General features: G+C 43.8%; 1 protein-coding gene across 14 annotated transcripts in view; it reads right to left on the bottom strand.

Annotated features, from left to right (window-relative positions):
* The window catches only part of FHOD3 (formin homology 2 domain containing 3), a 435723-nt gene that overhangs the window by 239644 nt on the left and 176026 nt on the right, over positions 1-20053 (bottom strand). For all 14 annotated transcript variants that reach the window (XM_081263639.1, XM_081263640.1, XM_081263647.1 and 11 more), the window contains exons 4-5: positions 7792-7859; positions 3000-3105 (exon numbers count right to left, since the gene is read on the bottom strand). In XM_081263639.1, coding sequence (XP_081119765.1) covers positions 3000-3105; positions 7792-7859 — 174 coding nt within the window. The remainder of the gene's footprint in view (positions 1-2999; positions 3106-7791; positions 7860-20053) is intronic.

The following is a 20053-nucleotide window of genomic DNA, read 5'->3' as shown; positions in this document are numbered from 1 at the left end:
TCTTTTGTTGCTGCGTATCATAGTCCACCCATTCCACCATCTGGGACCTCATGCAGCCACTGAGCTTAGCCTGCTCCCTCATGACATTCTTTCAGCATTATAGAGTGTGAAGAGGCTCTTCCTGCTGCCGACTAGGAAAGATTCCAACTGTGTGGAAAAGACCAATAATAGGTCAAAAATGCAGCCTTTCTCTGCCTCTTCTGTTGAGTCCAAGAAGAGGCCCAAACTCTTTGCCCACCTCCCTTCTAACTCAGGTAGTCATGTGATCCATTTCTAATCTATGGGACACTGGGGAGAGTTCTGATAAAAGGGATCGACCACAGTGATAGCACCAAGTCCCTCGCCCAGAATTGGACATAGATGTTTATACAGACGACCACTTTGTAGACAGGTACACTTACGCTCTTGATGAGGAACCGAGGAATCAAGAAACTTGTAGGTAGTTACCATGCTTCTTCCATAGAGGTGCATCTGTTGGGATGACTTTTTTTTTGGGGGGGGGTGTAAAGTTAAAATGATGCATACTTTAACAAAAAGATACTGTCGATTTGAACCCACTATTCAGAGTGAGATGATTTTAGGTGTATTTCCTGTCATATGGCTTGATTTGCGACTGTCCATCTTACAAGCAATAAAAATCAACTATGGGAAGACGTCCTCATTTCCATGGCTTCCGCTTTTCTAGGTATTGGGCCAGCCTGCATAGAAATAAGACAGTAAGAATCCAGGCCTGTCCTGACTCCACACAGGAAGACAGCTGCCTTTGGATACAACACAGCAGGGCGGTTTGTGGTTAACTGGTGTACCTGTACCACTACAGTTTCTATGTAAGTGCTTAGATTATATGAAGGATAGGGATCATAAAACTCATCAATAAGGCACCTCCCATGAGAACTTAAAACTAAGGACTTGTAAGTTCAGGAAAAGGCAGAAGGTGGCATAAGGAGCCAAGTTCCCAGCCTCACAGACTCTGCCATGAACACACAACTCAAGATTGCAGAACTAGTGTCTGAAGATACACTCTCCTTCACCCAGCATTTATCCAAGCCCAGGAAAGCAATTAACACCAACTTGAAAAACCCATGTTAAACAAGCCCTTGGGATTTCCCTTCTAGGGCAATGATTTTCCAGGAGTTGAGGGAAGACAAACTCTACTAGACTAGACAGCAATGCCGGAGCCAGCTTTCATCCAGGCTGTACTGTTCAAACTAAGTTCAAGCCTTTGAAGTCAGAATGACCCCTAAGGATTGTTCTCCTTTATTCAAATGAAACATCTTAACTCGGAGCGAAACGCAACAGTGAAATGACAGTCATGCTGCCTGCCCGACTCAACCATGGATAGATTGTTTTTCCTCCTCACCCAAGGAAAACGTTTTGAGTTTTGTTTTTTTTTTTTTAACGTGAACACAAACATGCAGTTTGTGAGGTCACAGGCACAGGCTGACAGGGAGCAGAACCCACAACATTCTTCAAGTATCCCAATATCTGGGCACAGCCACTGCTTGGCTGCACACCCCAGGGGAAGTGACTTTATTAGGCAAAATACTCCACTACTTTGAGGATTTCCCCCACAACTATCAGATGGAGATAATATTGATCTATAGGAAACTTCTCCTGTAGGTCTAAACTATTCACAGCAGCAAGTTCCAAGGGTGCAACTTAATCATTCCTGCCCTATCTACCCAGTTTGTTTTTCTTAAAGAATCAAACAATAGTCTGATGAAGGTGGAAAAAAAAAATCACTACCCTATGAAAGACCATCAACTCTTAGCACAATAGGAATCCATGCTTTGAATGCCACCCAGGTGCTGCCTTATACATGTGATTCTGGAGGCAGCATTTTGATCCCTCTTTACAAGTGTGGGAGACCAACCTTACATGTGACTGAGTCACACTCCCCAGCTGGGTGCTGAGGCGCTCAGTCACAGAAATGTGGCAGAGTTTCCCCACCCTTCTTAGGTTCGAGGGTCGACGTCTCTCGTGCATGGGTGTGTCTTGCTACAGCCCCATCGGTGGAGCTATGCTCACTTATTCCTTTGTAATAGAACCCCAGGTAGCAGAATACAACAATTACTAATAGGGCATTATGTAAAATTGTGGATGTGTAACCGACGTGATTCTGCAATCTGCATTTGGGGTAAAATTGGGGGTTCATAACCCACTTCAATCTAATGTATGAAATATGATATGTCAAGAGCTTTGTAATGTTGTGAACAACCAATTAAAAAAAAAAGGATAGAATCTTCCATGGAAGTGCCTTGTGTGTGTCCCCTTCTCCTACTGTGCCCTTGGGTGTGGCCTACCCAGGTGTCAGTCAACCTGCTTACAGTGGACATCATGAAGATAGACTCAGCCCCCTGAAACCTGACCCCTTGCCTCATTTGAATGGCTTCTCCTCAATAAAAGGGGTCAGCGCATGCTCTCGCTCTCTTCCTGTGGACCCTTAGGGTCAGATGAGCCGTCACAGTGACCCCAAATAAAAAGGTACTTGCGTCTCTTGTGTGGTTATTTTGCACAGCCCAGTTAGCCCAGTTCAACTGGAGTAACCCCTGAGCCTTTTATTCACAAGAAAAACCTGGCAACAATTCAAGTTCCCAGGCCTACCTCAGACCTTTCCAGCTAGAAACAGGAGGATGTGATGAGGGGTGTGTGCCCTCACAAGAGTCCCAGGTAATAAATCAAGTTGGAGAAAAGATTTTCCTGCAAGAAATAAGAAGTCACCCTCTTTGGTTTGGGTGACATTCCGCTAAAATGCAGACTACCAGCCCACTTACTCCGAGGTCATTTGTAGGTTATTCATAACCTGGAGGAGGCTCCATGGGCAAGTAAGTAAAATAAACTCCATCCCTAGTTACTAGGAGCTGCTACAAGCCTATGAAGATGTCATCTTTTGCCAAAAGGAATCTTTACCACCACACTCCCGAGTCTGAGTCTTTTAAAAAGCTCTCAGTGTATGTTCCTGGGGAAGAACGCTGGCCTCCCATGCAGTGGGGACTTACCCCTCAGGATGTAGTTCTGATAGTTCTGATCGGCCTCAGCTCCCACCTTGATCAAACACGTCAGACCTTCAGCCATGACAAATTCATGCACCAAATCCTTGTCATCCTGGCAGGAAAGAAAAATTTTTTAAACTTCAAATATAGTCCCCCACCCATCTTTCATCTAGGCTGCACTGTTCAAACTAAGTACAAGCCTTTGAAGCCAGAATGACCCCTAAGGATTATTCTGCTCTATTCAAATGAAGCATCTTAACTCTTGCCAAGGAATTTTACAGCCTTCACATTGTCACTTGCCAAAGATCAGTTATTGCCTTCTGGGCAATCTAATAAGGAAAGAACAAATGAATTCCTTCCCTATCCAAAATAGTGGTAGGACTGTTTTTCATTCTTCAAAAATTACCAGGATTTATGCCCCCCTCCCCCACAGGTCACAGGAATTGGCCACATGAAGGTTGGCTGGATTTTTACTATAGGAAACATTCTATTATAGCATAGACCAAGTAAAGGACTCAAAGCCACTTCTGTGTTATGACATAGTCACAGGACAGTAGTTACAATGAGACTTGCAAATGCTCTCTGGGAACCCATTTCTTCAGCCTTCTGCATTGTGCTGCTAGCAGGCCAAGGAAGGAAGCTGAGCTCAGGACTAGCCACACCACTCCTCAAAGAGCCAGGGTGCTCTGGGTCAGTGGAAGGCAGGACATGGAAAGAACATAGGTGACCTAATTCAGTGGTTCCCAAAGGACACTCTTCAGACCTACAGACCCACAGAGAAGGCAGCAAGACTCACTTAGGAACTTGTTAGAAATGCAAATGTCTTGGAACTTGTTAGAAATGCAAATATCTTGGCCCCACCCAAACCCAGCCTGCTGTGTTTAAGGAGCCCTCTAGGTGACTTGGAGGCTCTGATGGGTCTCATCCCTGACTCCTTCACATTAGGATCATCTAGGGAGCTTTAAAGGGATTAGCAAGTAGGACCTTATGCAGATGGATTTGATCCGAAGGGGTAGGACCCCAGGCTCTACTATTAGACTGCCTGGGAAATCCTACAGGGCCACCCATTCGAGAATCACTATTCTAATACTACATTCTCTTCACAGATAAGACAGTTTAAGACTCAAGAGTGGCAAAAAGTGCTTGACCAAGACCATTTAACCACGTTTGGCCAACCCCCAAACCCTGACAGTTCTTGGTACCAACCAAGATCAGTGGAACCCTATGAGACTGGTTTTTCCATCACTGCTTTCTCCATTGAAACTGGGAGCTCCTAAGTTGAACAGTGTGCCTCGTCTCAAATACATCTAGGATAAGGCTGGGACATCCATTATTTGATTTAACAGGGCAAAAATGAGAAACCTCAGTGATGTAAAGAGTAGAACACTTAATGGAATAATGAAACGGTTGTTCTAGGAATAGTCAGCAACCACAGTTTGTCTCTAACAGAAAAAAATAATTTAGATGAACTGACATAATTCTCCTGTCCCTTCATGAAAGTAGCCCTTTTCTTTGATTTCTATGCTTTTTTCCAATCGGATGGATGGGGGTCTTGAGCTAAGTGTCGGCAGATGCAGCAAAGGGACCTTGGGAACCATGACAGCACTCTAGGGTTGGAGCTGGCTCTAGGGGGGAGGGTGGGTGAGCAATGCTTGCGCCCTGAAAGTAATGAAACACAGCTGTGTTAACTCAGACTTTGAGATAATCATGGCTGTGGAAGAAAGAAAATGGGACAATGTCATGAGTTTTTGGAAAATTACTTTACACTCATATGTAGAAGGGAAATAAAAAATAATTCTCCATCCATATCCTTTTCCACCAGCATATGTGAAAAGTGGACATTTAGATGAGCTCATGTCTAGTCAGAAGGTTTTTTCCAAGCATGTTACAAATGTTTATTACTTTAAAACTAGATTCACACATGACTTCACGGTGAAAAAGTGAGAACAAGCTCTCAAGAAACGGCTCAAGCTAATCACTAATAGTAATATAGCAGGGGACGGACTGGCAAAGGCTCTTGGAAAAAACACTGGACAGGCGAGACAGTGTTTATAGAAGTAATTCAGAACTTGAAAGTGTATGCACACATGCAGATAAGGCACTTAGGAGAGACAAATTGATGGATAATACATGTACAGAAAATCTTCCAAATTGGCAGTGTGCTAGGTCTTGAACACATATCCAAACAGGCATAAATATGACTTTTTAAACACTGGTGTCAGACTAAAATGGGATGTATGTTAGCACTAACCAGTGATTAATGGCTGCAGTTCAGAATCTTCTATAACTGCATTAACCTGTGGTCATTTGAGGAATACTCAATTCAGATGATCAATGGTCGTGATTGTTTAAGCTCAAAAATTCTAGTTTCAAAAAGAATCTCCACACACAGCAAACAGGAGAGAGATGGACCTAAGGGTAGAGAAGGTGGCAATCTCAGCCCCAGACAGCTTGCTGCCTGTGTAATCCAGTTAATCCCCAGTGACCTGCTTTGTGGCCAAGAGCTGTTTGTGCACACCTGTGTGGGCTTCAAGCCTACTCCCAACTCCTGGTAACAAGCACCTTCTTCCTGAACTCTACACTGCCAACCAGGCTGCACAGAAATATGATTAATAGTGGAAATAGCAGCTCTGAGAATTCGAGCAACATATACTCTGTACTAAGATTGGTTGAAAAAAACTGGTTAGGCTTATTAACTCTTCATTTTAAATAACATACACAACCATGGGTGCCAATCAATTTATGCCAACTCTCTTTCACCCATCACCCCCAGTCTAAATCAAGTCCAGATATCACATATCAGAAAACTGTAGATTAAATGATGTATATCCAAACTCTAGGAACTCTTAATATATAGTCACATTAACAATACTTTAATCCAGTCACTAACCAAATTTCCAGCTCTTTTATAAATACTGTTTGACAGTTTGTACTAGAATCCAGATAAGATCCACATATAATTAGTTGACGTAACTGCAACAGCTTTGACATTCATGGTTATTTTTTTTCCCCTTGAAGTTTAATCATTGGAGAGATCCATCTAGATTTTATTGATTACAACATTGTGGTACAAATTTAGCATACATCTGTCCTGATTCATTTATAAGTTGGTTACTACACAGAGGCATGATCACATCCAGGGTTGGATCTTGGCTTGACCACAGGGCACTTTTTCCTCTTAGGAGGTACATAATATCTGATTGTATCCCATTTCTATCATGACAGCAATCCTGATGCTTGATACATAGATCCATTGATTCATTAGGGGCTTAATTATATCTGTAGTACTGTAGTCCTTACTAGCTGGGATACTGCTACAAATGAGACTCCCTCCAGACTACTGATTATCCTCAAGTTCACACATGAAAAGGCAAGATAAAAAAATCGAGATTCTAAATCTTCACCTATTTTCAAAATAGTGAGCTAGTTCATAAACATTTTCTCATAAGTACATCTTTTGCATACTCATTTTGACAATTTGTTGTTATTTTTAGTGTACTTATAACTTCATTAATTCAAACCTATTTAATGTGTTTGGGCCCACTGCCTATTGCTCCATCTCTAGTCAGTCAGCAGGAGACCCTGTAACTTGCTTCCCAGTGCCTCTAGAAATAATCCTAGTATCATCTGATAGCTTCCACTCTCTGTACAGTAAGAGGTTCCAAGTTTATAACATTTCCTACACACAAAGAATGAGCCACTTCTCCAAGCAGCTCTCATTCCTTCCTTGCAGTTTTAGCCTGCAATCTCATTGCTAGCGATGCTTTTTATGATTATGCTTTCAGTTCTTTTAGATAAAAAGAGATGCTTCTAGATAATCTAGAGTATGGATTCATTCTGAGACTTCCAATTCAGTTCAGGATAGTTTTAACTGAAGAATCTTTTTTTTTTTTTTTTTTTTTTTTGGAACTCTAAAGCTTCACACACCCTCACAATGATACCTACACCTTTACCATCAATTATTATAATCAGTCCATGGGGCATGGGGTGTCTTCACTAAAGGTACAGAAACTACATGTTTAAATCCCTTTGGTAGCTAAGCTTCTGTGATTCTACCAACAACTCGATACTCAGGGGAAAAGTTGAAGCTGAGCAATGGAGACAGAGGCAGGCTGGAAAGATCAAGTGAAGAGTAGTGTGTGGTCCTATGGTGACACAGTAAGTATGGCCCAACTGCAGACTGTAGAAGGGAGAGAGGGAGGGATAAGACGGAACCAAAGATGGAGACTTCCACACGTGCAAGAGGCTATGTTCACAACACTGTAGTAACGATAACACTGGAAACTAACCATCTGCCAAAAGATCAACCACCCACCCACCTTGTGCCCTGTTCATATAATGCATACTTGACCAGTGCTACATCATCCATCATGCCTGTACCCATAAGTAAACTGGGGTAGGAAGCAGGCAGCACAGCATGGACATCAACTGAACACAAGGTTACCACATTGAATATTTACCAAGAAAAAGGAAACATACATGTGCACGGTAAATACCATTCAACAGAGAGGGGATCTTGGCAGGAGTTGGGGGAGGCTGGTATTAGGGAACAGATTTTCAATTATATCCATATAGATTTTTTTTTCGATGAAGTAAATATGGCAAAACTATGACTCAATAATTTCTATCTTTACTTTTTATATTTGAAATGTTTGATTTTATAAAATATTCTTCACGGATATTCTGACCCGATTTGTAAGTGTGATCTCAAGAGCCCTTTCTTTTGGTAATGAACAGTAACTTTGATCTAATCCCAAAGCAAAGCAAAACGGGACCTGAAGTACCTTTTTCTTTTTACCTGAAATATCTGCTTCAGGGAGAAAAGGGCCCTTCTTAAATCTCGTCCAGAAGAGTTGTACAGTTTTTCTGAAATAAAGAAGAATGTAAATTAATTTATGTGACTCAACAGGTGGCATAAATACAAAGGGGATATGAAGGTTAACAATTTCTACTCAAAAGGGAACAGGGAATGAACACATCCATTCCATATATACATATACATATAGCCCTCACTCCAGAAAGAATGATTCACACACTCTGCTGTTAATAATGGCAGAGAGGAGACAGGCGAATTGTGTAACAAGATACACCCAGATTTGCACTCTTGGCCCCCAGCTTCCTTCTCTAAATCAATATTTAACACTTTGTCATAGGCCCTTTTCCAGTTTTACAGCTACTTCCACTTGATGGCCACATACACCCAGAAAATCTCTGTAGCCGAAACAATACATCCTTCGACCTCACTCCTTCCTGGCCTTAGAGCCCCTGTATCCTGTACTTTCCTCATTTATGCTTAGAAAGAGGCCCTCCCCCACTCCCCCATGCAGTACAGAAGACCCAAATGCTGCGAGATGGCTGTATAGACTAACTCGCTCCCTATAGTCTTGCAATGATCCTCTAGAAGAGAATCTTACCTTCTCCCCAGGCACAGGCACTGACTCATGTTTAAGGATGGTCCCAGCCCACAACAAGGTAAAAGGATGAGTCTGGCCTTCAAATCCCCTAGCTCAAGACTTGGGCTGACTTGTATAACTCAGAGAGACAAGTATGCCACAATGACTAGGTGGCCAGTGGGTAATACTACAAGGTGCCAAGGATACGTAGGAGGAAGAGTTCAGTACTGTTGTCTGCAGGATACTTGGAGCATGGATTCTGCTTAACTTTGCAGGAGCCACACTTGGTCCTGCTAGTGCCGTATCATTTTTACAAAGATGCCATCTGTGAAAGTACTCCAGACCTGTAACTTTCTTACGCAAGTCATTTTAACAAATGTCATGCTTTTGTTAAAAGCATGATATCCCTTCATCACATGAGAGCAATACTGGAATCATCTTCAATATGGTTGAAATAAAAATAACCAAATATTCACTTAAATGAGTATTACTCTAGAGCACTGATCTTTGAAAAAGACTAGACAATCCCTCTCTACAAAGAGCCAACACCATGGTAGGAAGTGAAATCATGGTGCTTAATTCTAAAAAAAGAAAAAAAAAAGATAGCAGTTTTTTGAGTTAAACAGTGACACCAAAAAAAAAGCCTGAATGCCAACTTGTTCTGCTTATTCAACATACATTTCAGGAGACGCCAGTTTACCTAGAATCTTAGCAAGAACTAGGGACCAAGGATGTTCATAAATGACATGTAATTTGTCCTTTACAGAAGGTACAATTCCTGCTGGCAGGGGAGGATCCAGCAAGCCTTTCCCCTATGTCAGACTTCCTGCCCACACAAGTGACTGCTGAGCACCCTTTGATGTGGCTCAGAGAGACCTACAGGCCTAAGGAGAAGCACTCCTTCTCATAGCTCAGGTCCTGGCTTTCTTCCCACCACCATGGGAAGCATGGGCTGGAGCTTTCACCGAGTGACATTGAGCTCAAGACCCCAGGCATTCTATGGTTACCACAGCTGGTACAGGCCTCCCCCCCTTCAAGTAAGTCTAGGGGGTGAAGGGCTCACAGACATCACTGTTGGGCCCATTTCCTATTGAACTCCAATCACTCCTTTAGAAGCAGCCCATTTACGTGGATTCAGGCACGAGTCCCAATCCTGGGTTACATGGGTGTAAGTCCTCCTCGACACAGGAGAATCACTAGCCTTGGCACTCCCTAGTTTTGCAATACAGTGCCATCCTGTATGGGCTGTGCTCTCATGTGTCTGTAGGTCCGTGTGTGTAGATTCATATGCATGTGTGGCTTCTGCCTGTGCTTAGTGGAGCTGAGCTTGCAAGGTTCTCCCCCCCTACTATACCTGATTCACTGTGTAGATTGTTCTAACAGCCAGAGTGCCAAGGGAAGGAATTCCAAGTGTCTACTGCCCGAAAAAAAAAAAAAAAATCAGGCAGTGCAAAATAAGAGACCACACACCATAGACCAAGAGGGGCCTGGAGCCCACCTAAGCCATCAAGAGGGCAGCAACGCAATGCAGCTTCACCTCCAGCTTCTCTGACCCCACAGAGGTTCTCCTTTCTCCTCCTCAGCCAATAAATACACGCCAACAAGGTCGGTGCAGCCTCTACCAGGGGAGAATGTGGGACAGCTTTGGTTCCTGTCATTGACTCAGCAGGAGAGCTCAAAGTCAGAGCATAAGGGAAAAAAGGTACTCCAAGCAAGATAGAGCTGGGTCCCTTCCTGGTCACTGAAGAAAGTATAATATTAAAACTCAAAGCAGAAATGCAGGGCTGGGGTTGGGCTGGAGTGTAAAGGGTGGCTTTTCTCCTGAAATTTCTAGAGTGCTTGGAGGAGTGGCCAGCAACTCATGAGACTCAAGCCTGCAGAGTGCAAAGGAAGAGGTGGTATGGATTCCAGGAGCTGAGGAGATCCTGAGGGAGCTAATTTTACATCTCTATTGTTGGTTAAGCACAGTCCAGGCTTGGCCCCTAAGTAAAGAAAGGAAAATATATATTCTTTTACCCCTTTCAAACTAACCCTGCCCAGGTTGCAATCATTTGCAGAACATCAGCTTTTATGTAAAGAGCAATTAGTGGCCTACATTTGGTAGCAAGCTCTAGTCTGAACCTTGTTGAAATCTTTGAAACTGTGCCCTCATCCTTCCTCTCCATGTTTCTTGCATTTTAAAGTGAGCACTGTTCCTTTAATAGATGCAATTAGTATATTATACTCTAAGCTGGTTTATAAAGAGTAGACGGCAAAAAATCAAAGGCCAATGGAGACGATGCCTGCTTTGTCATTGGGAAACTCCCTGTGTGGCCCACAAACATCAGTGCTGAAAAGCACAGCGAAAGGTGTCCTGTGCCCCCTGCTCAGCCAAGAGCACAATGAAGAACATTGATAAAAAACCAGGGGGGTGGGGGGATTAGAACCAGTTTAAATCAGTAGAGCATGTGGAGGTTAAGAACCAAGATCACCTTTGAGAAGGTATGTGATAGAGTGAAAGATGCATCTAGAATATCAAGCCACCAGGCCTGTCAAATCGATAATTACGATACACTCTATCACCAAGTATCAAACACATTAGCCAAGCACTCCAAGGGAAAACTTGGGCCAAGACCTAGGATTCTCTCCTCTGCTCAGGGCAGAAGATGACTTTCCTTTTTCCTTGGGCAGCTACAAAATCCACCACACTGAAAGGAGATACATTCAGAGGCAAGATGCCGGAGCCTGCATTTGAAACTGTAACGGCTACGGAGTGTACAACTGTTGTGATTTTTCAGGGGCAGCTGTAAGAAATGAGCTCCTCGTCTACCAGGAATTGAACTGTGATGTACCCTGCCTGGTGTCTGAAGAGAGATGGAGAAAAGTCAACTATGAGATGAGACTAAAGACTGTCTGAAGAAAAACAGTGGCCAGGCTTGGGTGATGTTCCCAGATAGGAAGCACTCAGCCTAAATTCTTATTGGCACCGAGTGTGTCAAGGATTCCACTCTGGATATTCTTCTCATGAATTCAGACATGTGATTCATGGATCACCAGGAAGTACTCTCCATTTCAACCTGCAACTGTTGCCTCATTATTACATGGTAATATATTTTAATTATGTTTTTCAATTTTGGGTCTCAGAACAGGCTACCCTCAAACTTACAATCCTCCTGCCTCAGTCTCCCAAGTAGCTGAGATTGCAAGGATGCACCACCATGCACAGCTACAGGCTGATATTTTAAAGAAAAAGGCATCGTGAGAACTAGTTCAATTAGAATGGCTAGGTCTAACTTTGGAAGTCATCTTTTTCCACAGTGATTTTTAGGTTTCTTGGAACAACACACTGATTTAATGAGTATTCAAAAATGTATTCAGACATTAAAAAAATAGTTTCAGAAGGCACAGGTACATGGAAAGTTCCAGTGGGCTTTTAGAAGATTTTATGGACTACCAGGGAAGAATTCTTGATCTGACCAAACATCAATTTTACAGATAAAGAAACTAAGAGGTGACATAGTTGCTTGCAGGGCCCAGACCCGAGATTGGAGGTTCACGGAAATGGGAAAGACTGAAAATGGCCAGTAGAAATGGAGTTGACCATAGGTTCTGTTTGATCAAAAAAAAAGAAAAAAGGTAAACACCCAAGCCAATGAAACCTGCTAAAATCCTAACCATAGCACTTATGATGCCATGTAAATTCAGAGAACACACAGACAAAACCAAAGGCCTTTGAGAAGTCTGGCTCCTACCCACCTATGGGAATGGTAGAGGACAAATGTACAGCATCCTCCCATCAGCTGAGTGGCAGCATAGCAGCCTGATGAAGAGGAGGCTAAATAGGAGTGATGGCAGGATCATGTGACCCAATAAGACAAAAGGCTGCTTAAGAAAACGTTTTTTAATTGAATGGAGCTGGAGAATATTATGCTAAGCGAAATAAGCCAAACCCCGAAATTCAAAGGCCAAATATTTTCTGGTAAGTGGATACTGATCCATAATGGGGGTTGGGGAGGGAGCTGGTATGGAAGGATAAACAAACTTTGGATTATGCAGAGGGGAAGTGAGGGGAGAGGGTGAGGGGATCGAAGGGATGGTGGAATGAGAAGTTATGTTCCCTTTGTATAAAGTGTGTCAAAATGCATTCTATTCTCACATACTTAGAACAGATTAAACATTTTTAGAAGCCTTATTTAAATCCAAATTCCCTTGGATTTCTGTCCTTTAATTTTGAGTAATAGTCATTACGATGTTTTATTGTTTTGATGACCTCAGCAGATACCATGCTAGGCGCTAAGAACACAAATATACATGAAGAGAGTCTCAGGCAAATGAGCCTATGGCCTAGTGGAGGAGATAACACAAGTGTCAGGACAATGTCATGTTGAGAAAGTGGCAGCAACACTCAGGGCCCCGGAGTGGCAAAACCTGTGTAGGACGGAGAAATGGAGATTCAGATGACATGACCCTGAGCAAGATCAGCTACCTTGAGAACTGCTGCACAAAATGGCCACATGAAGAACAGAAAGCACAAGGTATAAAAGCAAAGCCATGTGTCCCAAGAGGACCACCACTTAAGCAGTGTTTGAATATGGGCAGGTGCCTAGCTGTGAGGTCATCCAGATCTGTGGGGAGACAAAGGGTGAGCGGGCACAGGGAGGGACCTATGGAGCCATGCTGTGGCATTTCAACTGTCTCATAGGCAGTTACATAGCTCTGAAGGGAAGTTAGAAAAGCACTCTGATGAAATAGGGTTCTCTCAAATTCATGGTCTGCGTATCAGGCCAAGGCAGATGAGTTGGACAGGGAATGGGTAGGAATAGGAGAGCAGTTAAGAGGCCTTTAGAATGGACACTGGAGGAGCACAGGCCACTTTCATGAAACAGACCCTTTCCCAAGACAGCCGAGCACTCTCCTTGGGCAGCGATCTAGGGTCAGAAGCAGCCTCACTCCCCAGCCTTCACATGCTGATCTGAAACGGCATTTCTCTGCTTCCATCTCATTCCTCCTGGGGTACCAGGTCAGCAACTCCTGCAGAAGTCCTCCCCTCCCTCTCAAGATTCCTCACATTTGCCTTTGTTATGGCACTTGTTACATGGGGCTCAAGTCAGTGTTGATGGTGGTGCCATCTTTCCGTGTTCATTTCTCATGATATTTAAAGATTCTCCATCTGCAGTGGTTCTTTTGAAATCTTCCCCCACAAATAAAGCGTGACCTCCTTGATGTTCCATCTGTGAATAATTTACCTTCATATCCCCAGCACTTAATCCTTCAATAAATAATTAAATGACCAAGTTGGCTACAAGGGCTGGAAAGAACACAGGAAGATCATCTTCCATTCAAATTCCCAAAGTCCCAACATCCAGCCTGGTCATAGCTTTACAGGTTAGTCAAATCTGAGAACATTTGGGAGTCTTGCCTTTTGTGAAAGGGCCTAGCCCCACAAGACAGCCCCACTCTGTCATGTCCCTTTGGCTACATGACCATAGACATGAAAATAATGTCCTGTATTGTTGCCAAAACTTAAAAGCATCCAAGATATACCTCAACAGGTAGATAAACTGCAGTACACTCATACAAGGGAGAATTTATTGTTCAGTGATAAAAAGAAATGAGCTATCAAACCACAAAAGGACATGGAGAAACTTTAAAATGTGCACTGCTAATTGAAAGAAGCCAATTTCTAGGAGTTACATACCATGTCCATGGAACCATTTATGTGACATTCTGAAATAGAAAAAGTAGAGAATAAGAAGATCAAGGTTTGTGGGGAGAAGCAGGATGAATAGGTAAAGCACTGGGGATTTTGTGGGTAGTGAAATTTTTCTGTATGATACTCTAATAACAGATACGTGACATTTACACTTGCAGAACCCAAATATATAACAGTAAACTCTAATGTGACCTGACCTATGCACTTAATAACGTAGGAACATTGACTCAATTGTAACAAATGCACTACACTCACATAAGATCAAAAACAGGAAGCCAGAGAATAAAAAGGGTAGGTATGGACTAATTTTTTCCTGTTTTCATGAAATAACCCCCCCCACACACACACACCCCTAAAATATTTTTCAAAATCATCCAAAGCAAATGCACAGGAAGTTGGACCACAAGCCCCATGTATGACTCTTTACAACACATGACCTGGAGCCAGGGCATGGCATTTTCTGCCATGAATCATTCCTCATGGTTCGAGGCACACTTCTGTGCTCTCCCACAGCAGAGCCAACTCCAATCCTTATTGGTATCCCTTCAGTCCCTGGCAGTGTCTGACCTATGGTCAGTGCTTGGTATACATGACTAATATGAAGGGGGATCAGTCTATCTACAACCAGACTTCCATTAACCTGCGATCCTTGAGCATGGATGGAATCTCACATAGCCTAGTCTCAGTGCCAAAGGGAAAAGCACAATTTAAGACCCTCAGAATCCAGGATGTTTTTTGGTAACCCTTAACATGCAATTCTGACTCCTTCCATTTTCCTTCTCTTGCTCACTGACCATGTTCTGTGGGACAAGGGCTATGATAGACAGGTAAGTAAAACCACACTCAGGGCACAACCCAAGTTTCAGGATGCTCAGTGCATGAACAAAAAGCATAGCCCAGTAATTACAGTGCAGGGCCCCAGGGAGGTGTCAGATGTGGGGAAACCCCTCCCCCCTTAATATAGGGGGGCAAACAACTTCCATGGAGCTGTTGACCAAGAGGCTGCAAAAGACTTTGAATTCTGCAATGCAGTACTGGATTGCTCATCTTTTATTACCTTCCTCATCCCCACTGAGGACAGCCTAGGCTAAACCCTTCATATCCCCATCTGCATGAATTCATGGGAAACTATTATCCCCTCTGAATTTGAAGAAGTGAGTTAGCTTTGAGAATCTAGTAAAGCATACTTCTGTTCTCTTGTCTTTGAGCTTCTGAAATCATCCCGTCACAAAGCAAAAAGGCCTGCTGAGTCAGCTTCAACAGAATTGTTTCAAAAAAAAAAGCCTTTTTAGCCTCCAGGATCAAAGAATGGTAGGAAGAGGGGGGTCCTTGGAGATCACCCAATTCTACCTCCTCCCTCTGCAGCGAGGTGACCTCTCTTGCCCAATCCAAGAACACGGCACCTGTACCAGAAGTGGCTGCACCTCTGAGCCTTCCCCTCAACAGACTGCTGTGTCAGATCCACTGCATGTGGAAGGCAGCAGGGAGACCCGGAGCAAGGTAGGTGATGGGGGTTTTGCTTTCCATCTACCTCCTATGCTGCACATGGCTCTACTAACTGCCCACCTGCCCTTTCTCCATTTCATTCTCGTTTTCTTCACCCTTAATCAGGGGTCTGCAGAACCTTCAAAATACTTTACTCAGCTTTACTTTATTCAGCTTTTCTATTTCTCTTAATTTTAAAATTAAGTTGGAACCTTTAAACATTCCACATCTCTTTCTAGTTCTCTTTGAAAACCACCACGGACATGCACTGCCAAGTCGGTGTTGCTGGAGTGTGGGGTTCTTTCCCAAGAAGGCTGCATGTAGCACAATGGTGGTCATTGTCCTGCAGCTCCGCCCTTCTCACTGCTACTGTCAGGGCACAAAAGGAAGCTTCCTGAACCAAAGGAGCCCTCTTTGAGCTCTTCTGGAAGGATCCAGATTCCCTGGCATCCACAGGGAACCATCCTTCTCAATGGAGTGTGAAGCCCAACTCTGCTCCCCTCTCTGGGGAGGAATTTGGGGAGACGAACTCCACCACCAACACAAAGACCCCAAACCCATTAAGACCCAGCAGCCCAAGAACAGGACGCATGAGAAGGTGTTGCACACCATTAAAGCACCGATCACAGTCAGCATGGAGCCATCTCAGCCTTTACTGAATAACCCAGCCCCTGGAATAAACTCTCAAACCCTACTAGCCTTGCATCCTGAGCCCCTCTCCACACCACCTGTTCACTCCCTGCCAGTAACATCTTAACACCATGGACTGCACCTGTGCTTGGTTTGCACTCTGGCCTCCTGCGCCATAATTGACACTACCACCACCCAGACTCCTAAACAAGGCTCTCATTTCAGAAGGTATTCCTGTTACTGAGAAGACAACTGAGTCAAATGGGATCAACACACATTCCAACCTTCTGAAGCTACATGATCATGCACTGCTGTAAGAGCTTGGCATATAACAGCTCACCCTCCTTCACCCTCCAATATCCAAGGCGGCTTCAGCAGAATTTCTAAAAATTACCTACGACCATAGATTTAGGGGATGATCAGGCCTTTCCTGGGCCCTGCACCCAGGATCAGGAAGGCATCTCCCAGCACCTGCTGGGCCTTCCCAACTGAGGCGAGAGGGTCACCCGAGTCAGTCAGCCCCTCCTGGCCCTGGTGGTGCCTCTCCAAGGCACCATCACTCCCTGGAAGGGAGGGCCTCTTCCTTCTTGGGGTCACTGGCTCTTGACTGGGAAAATGTTCACCCTTCCTGCCCTAGATACTGAGAAAAAGAGGTAGATATCTAATCCTTTGAAAGAAGGTAAGGATCATTAGCTGGGGTCAAAAGGGAACAATCTGGCATCAATCATGTCACTAAGCAGAGATGGCAAAACTCAGGAGACCACCTGCCCAACCCCATGGGGCCAGTGCCCTCTAAGCATCCTTCAAGAAGGAAGCAGCTATTCCATCCACGGCAAGTAGCCTATAATGCAAACGAAACTGGACCAGAGCAAAGACTTGAGTTTTTAAAAAGGATTTTCTAAGGAGGGTTTATTCACTAAACAGAGGAGGGGAGAAAAAAAAAAACCACACACAGTATAGCATTGCATTTTTATAAGCGCAAACTTTATCGATTTTGTCCTGCAATAAATTCACATCTAACCAAAGGTTTAGTCACTAGAAGAGCAAGCTGCACACACCCCCCATCCCGAGCACCAGATGCTTCTCTATTTCCAGGCTGTGGGTCTCATGCTATGCAGGGCTGAGCCCGGAGTGCTGTTTAGCTGTTGCAAAGTATTGCAGTGAAAATATACCACGGCAAGGATCAGCATTTCTCCCCCCTGAAGGAGCACAAAGGGAATGCCATATGTTGAGAATATCACCAGGAGACAATGGGGAGGCAGTTTCAAGTTACTGGGGAACTCAATTACAAAGAAAAAGTGTATAGTTGGAAGCTTCAAGGAAATTAGCATTCCCAACCATCCTATGTACTTTTTATGAATTTGACTATTTGCTCATCATCTACCCAATGAATAATGGGCCAATATGGAGATGGGACTGGTGACCCTGAGCTAAGTGCAGGCAGTTACTTCAGAGAAAAACCTTTACTTTCAATTCTAAGGGCACCAGTGGGCTTTCAACTTCACCCTGGAAGGATGTCATTGTTTAAAAAAAGTGATGTGGAAATTCTCAGCCAGGTCAGTGTTGTGGCCCTGACCAGAGTCCAGGGACCCAAGGCTCAGCACTGACTAGCTCTGTGCTTTTAGACAAGACTCTTGATATTTTCCATCTGCCAAAGAAGGGATTGGTACGTTACTCTACAGAACACCTAATGATACAGATTCATTATACAGGTTATTGAATGTTCAGAGCAGCTGAAGACCTATCCCCTGCTGGTGGGATGCAAGATAGTGCAACCACTTAGGAAGATATCAAACTAAAGATATCAAACTGCTTCCAATCAACAGGAATCAACACCTACTCTTAGATCCAGCAATGCTACTACCAGGAGTTTCCTCAAGGAAAGTGAAAACTTACTTAAAAATATTTCATCAAGATTCAATAGTGGCCTCATTCACAGTGGCAAAAACACTCCTGGAAACAACCCAAATATCCATTGCTGAACAAGCAAACCACGGCACGTTTATACAAAATAGCACCAATCCACAGTACAAACACTACTGGCTCATGTGACACCAAGGATGTATTCCAACATTATACTAAGTGAAAGTCTGATTCCATTTATATGAATCTTTAGGAAAGACAAATCTGATCTATGGAGACAGAAAGCAGATCAGTGCAGGTCTGGATTGTAAGGAAGATGCATGGAAGAACTCTAAAGGAAATCTCCTTTGTCCTGCTCGTAATGGTATATACAGCTGTCAAAAGTCTTGGAACTGTGCGTTTAGAATGTGTTTTGTTGCATGTTAGTTGTTTTCAATAAAATTGACAGAAAAGGAGGGCTGATCCTGGAGAGTCTAATTCAGTTGGAGTTCCAACTCTTAGGAGACTCATTTACCTTAAGTTACTGTTTCCTTTCTAGATAACACCAGACACAAGATGCCCTGAAAACTTACAAAGGGATCATTATATAGCAGCCCATGGATATAAAGCAAGAGCACAAATTACTACTGACTCTGAAAGCACTCCGAGAAGGTACAGGTAAGGTAAACTGGTGACCCAGAGGCTGAACTCTGCAAGTGGGCCCCACGTGCTGAGGCTGGGAGACAGGAGCCAGTCAGGGCAAAGCCAGTGAAAGATAGCTTCTCCTCCAGGGAAAGCCAGGGCTGCAGTAAGCAATGGTGACAACATTCACTGAACAAGAGGTGAAACACTTCATTTGTGCTACCAAGGCTGGAAATGCAAAGATGATTACAACATGGTGCTTGTGAAGAACCTTAATCTGATAAGTTTTGATGTGAGGTGTTCCCCAAAGGCTTGTGTGAGACAATGGAGGAATTTTCAGGGGTCAAATGATTGAGAATACAACCAAATCAGTGGATTAACCCATTTGATGGGTTACTAATTTGAATAGATCAATAGGTGGTAACTATAGACAGAGCATGACTGGAGGAACCAAGTCATTAGGAGTGTGCCCTTGAGGATTATGATCCATGGCTCATTGAATTCAAGCTTATTCCGCTTTCAGGCTGTCATGAACTGAGCAGCTTTCCTCCACCACACTGTTCCACCATGAGGTTCCACCCCAAGTCCCTCACAGAGCAATGGAGTTGAACATCCGTGGACTGAACCTCAAACTGGAGGCCAAAGTGAATTTTTCCACCTCTAAGTTTTCCTTGTCAGGTATTTTAGTGACAGCAATGCAAAGCCAACCGACTCCAAAATAGATATGCACAATCTAATGTACAACGTGATGAAGCAAGGAAGGCCCTTATCAGTTTGGGGTTTAGAGAGGCTTTGAGGAGAAGAACCCCCAGGAAAACGCTGGGTAAGTAAGCCAGCTGCTTAGTTGAAGGAAGGCTGGGGAAATAGACAGTGCTCACTGATGAGACAGCTTGGAGGTGCTGGGGAACTTTCACTGGCCTGTGATGGGCATTGTCATTTCCTGTTAGCCACAGGCTGATTCCTGGAATGGTTATCCATCATGCTCATGGCAGGTCAGTCGAGTGACACTTTCTGATATTCATTCAGTCACCACAATGTTGCCATTATGTACCTTGCTCCATGCTAGGTTTCAGGTTCACTGAATGCAGATGGTGTCTTCCTACAGACGCCATTTGTCACTAGATGAAAGCACTCCCACAGGGCTCCCCACACCGTTCCTCAGCTCACTTCTGGAACCCAGTTGCCCGATTTCCCTTCCCCTCCAGGGCCCACAGTACCAGTTTCACATTGGGGTCTGCTTATTCATGTCATGTCATGTCACAGGTTTTTCAAGGGATTATGGGAAACGGGGGCTGGGAGCTGCAAGGAGATTACCCCCAGGCTGTGGACCATGACTGGCTACCTGTGGAGCTCACAGGCTTGCTTTATCCTACTCT

The sequence above is a fragment of the Spermophilus citellus genome (genome assembly GCF_964194105.1).
Source record: "Spermophilus citellus genome assembly, chromosome: 12".
NCBI lineage: Eukaryota > Metazoa > Chordata > Mammalia > Rodentia > Sciuridae > Spermophilus > Spermophilus citellus.
Note: the sequence above shows the minus strand (reverse complement) of the source record. Positions and strands in the feature narration are given on the sequence as shown.